This window comes from Tetrahymena thermophila (assembly GCF_000189635.1).
Source record: "Tetrahymena thermophila SB210 genomic scaffold scf_8254301, whole genome shotgun sequence".
Taxonomy (NCBI): Eukaryota; Ciliophora; class Oligohymenophorea; order Hymenostomatida; family Tetrahymenidae; genus Tetrahymena; species Tetrahymena thermophila.
The window spans coordinates 1-1818 of NW_002476129.1; the positions used below are offsets into that span (position 1 = coordinate 1).

Genomic DNA, 1818 nt, shown 5'->3' on the forward strand with positions numbered 1-1818 from the left:
GTGCTGAGGTGCTCAGACTTAGGTTCTGCTTTAGCAAATTGCATTAATCTCTCAAATTTGAGACTTTGACTTTAGTAAAAACAGTTTATTTCTTTTGGATTGTGATATTTTTAATTATAAAAACTAATTAAAACAAAAAAGCTCTTTTTTCTTTTTCTTTTTATTGTGCTTGCTTTTTTTTGTTCTTTCTTTGTTAATTTAGCTCATCATTTTATTTTCAACTTTTGATTTTATTATTTATTTCTTATTATTTCATATTTTTTCTTCATTTTTTCCTTCTAATTAACTATTTAATGATATATTTTTTGTTCAATATTTAAAAAGGTCTAATTAAATTGGTGCAATTGGTGCATCAGGCTTAGGTGCTGGTTTAGCAAATTGCATTAATCTCTCAAATTTGACACTTTAACTTGAGTAAAAACAGTTTGTTTGTTTTAGATTGTGATAGTTTTATTATAAAAACTAATTAAAAATAATAAAGCTCTTTTTTCTTTTTCTTTTTATTGTGCTTGCTTTTTTTGTTCTTTCTTTGTTAATTTAGCTCATCATTTTATTTTCAACTTTTGATTTTATTATTTATTTCTTATTATTTCATATTTTTTCCTTCTAATTAATTTAATGATACATTTTTTCTTCAATATTTAAAAAGGTCTAATTAAATTGGTGCAATTGGTGCATCAGGCTTAGGTTCTGCTTTAGCAAATTGCATTAATCTCTCAAATTTGACACTTGGCCTTTTGTAAAAACAGTTTATTTGTTTTGGATTGTGATATTTCAAATTATAAAAACTAATTAAAAACAAAAAAGCTCTTTTTTCTTTTTCTTTTTATTGTGCTTGCTTTTTTTTGTTTTTTCTTTGTTAATTAGCTCATCATTTTATTTTCAACTTTTGCTTTTATTATTTGTTTCTTATTATTTCATATTTTTTCTTCATTTTTTCCTTCTAATTATCTATTTAATGATAAATTTTTTCTTCAATATTTAAAAAGGTATAATTAAATTGGTGATGAAGGTGCATCAGGCTTAGGTTCTGCTTTAGCAAATAGCATTAATCTCTCAAATTTGACACTTGACCTTGAGTAAAAACAGTTTGTTTGTTTTAGATTGTGATAGTTTTATTATAAAAACTAATTAAAAACAATAAAACTCTTTTTTCTTTTTCTTTTTATTGTGCTCGCTTTTTTTTGTTCTTTCTTTGTTAATTTAGCTCATCATTTTATTTTCAACTTTTGCTTTTATTATTTATTTCTTATTATTTCATATTTTTTCTTCATTTTTTCCTTCTAATTAACTATTTAATGATATATTATTTCTTCAATATTTAAAAAGTTATAATTCAATTGGTGCTGAAGGTGCATCAGCCTTAGTTGTTGGTTTAGCAAATTGCGTTAATCTCTCAAATTTGAAACTTAAACTCAGGTAAAAACAATTTATTTGTTTTGGATTGTGATATTTTAAACTATAAAAATGAATATAAAACAAAAAAGCTCTTTGAATTTATTTGATAGCTTATATTTATTTTAATTTTTTATATTTTTTATTCTACTAATATTATTTTATTTATTAATTTAAAGAATAATTTATAATTTAAAAGTTTATTCTATTTTGATATTTATTAATAATTTACACATATTTATTATAAAAGTTTTCACTCAATGGATAAATCATAAAAATTCAAAGTAATAAGCAAGTGTCGTAAATCAAAAAGATTAGTTGTCTTTGATTTCTGATGATAAACAACTGGTGAAAAAATGATGAATAAATATAAAATGTTTGAATAATATTATATATTTTATTTTATAATATTTTGAAAAGGTG

At 21.6% G+C, this 1818-nt stretch overlaps 1 protein-coding gene across 1 annotated transcript; it reads left to right on the forward strand. All coding sequences in view use genetic code 6, as the record gives it.

Annotated features, from left to right (window-relative positions):
- Positions 1-324: 324 nt before the first annotated feature.
- TTHERM_002653345 (oxalate/formate antiporter protein) lies at positions 325-1079 on the forward strand (the record flags this gene model as incomplete). Its single annotated transcript, XM_012800383.1, has 3 exons — positions 325-414; positions 650-739; positions 990-1079. Coding segments are annotated over 3 exons (270 nt in total), but the record flags the coding sequence as incomplete, so codon positions are not given.
- Positions 1080-1818: the final 739 nt, after the last annotated feature.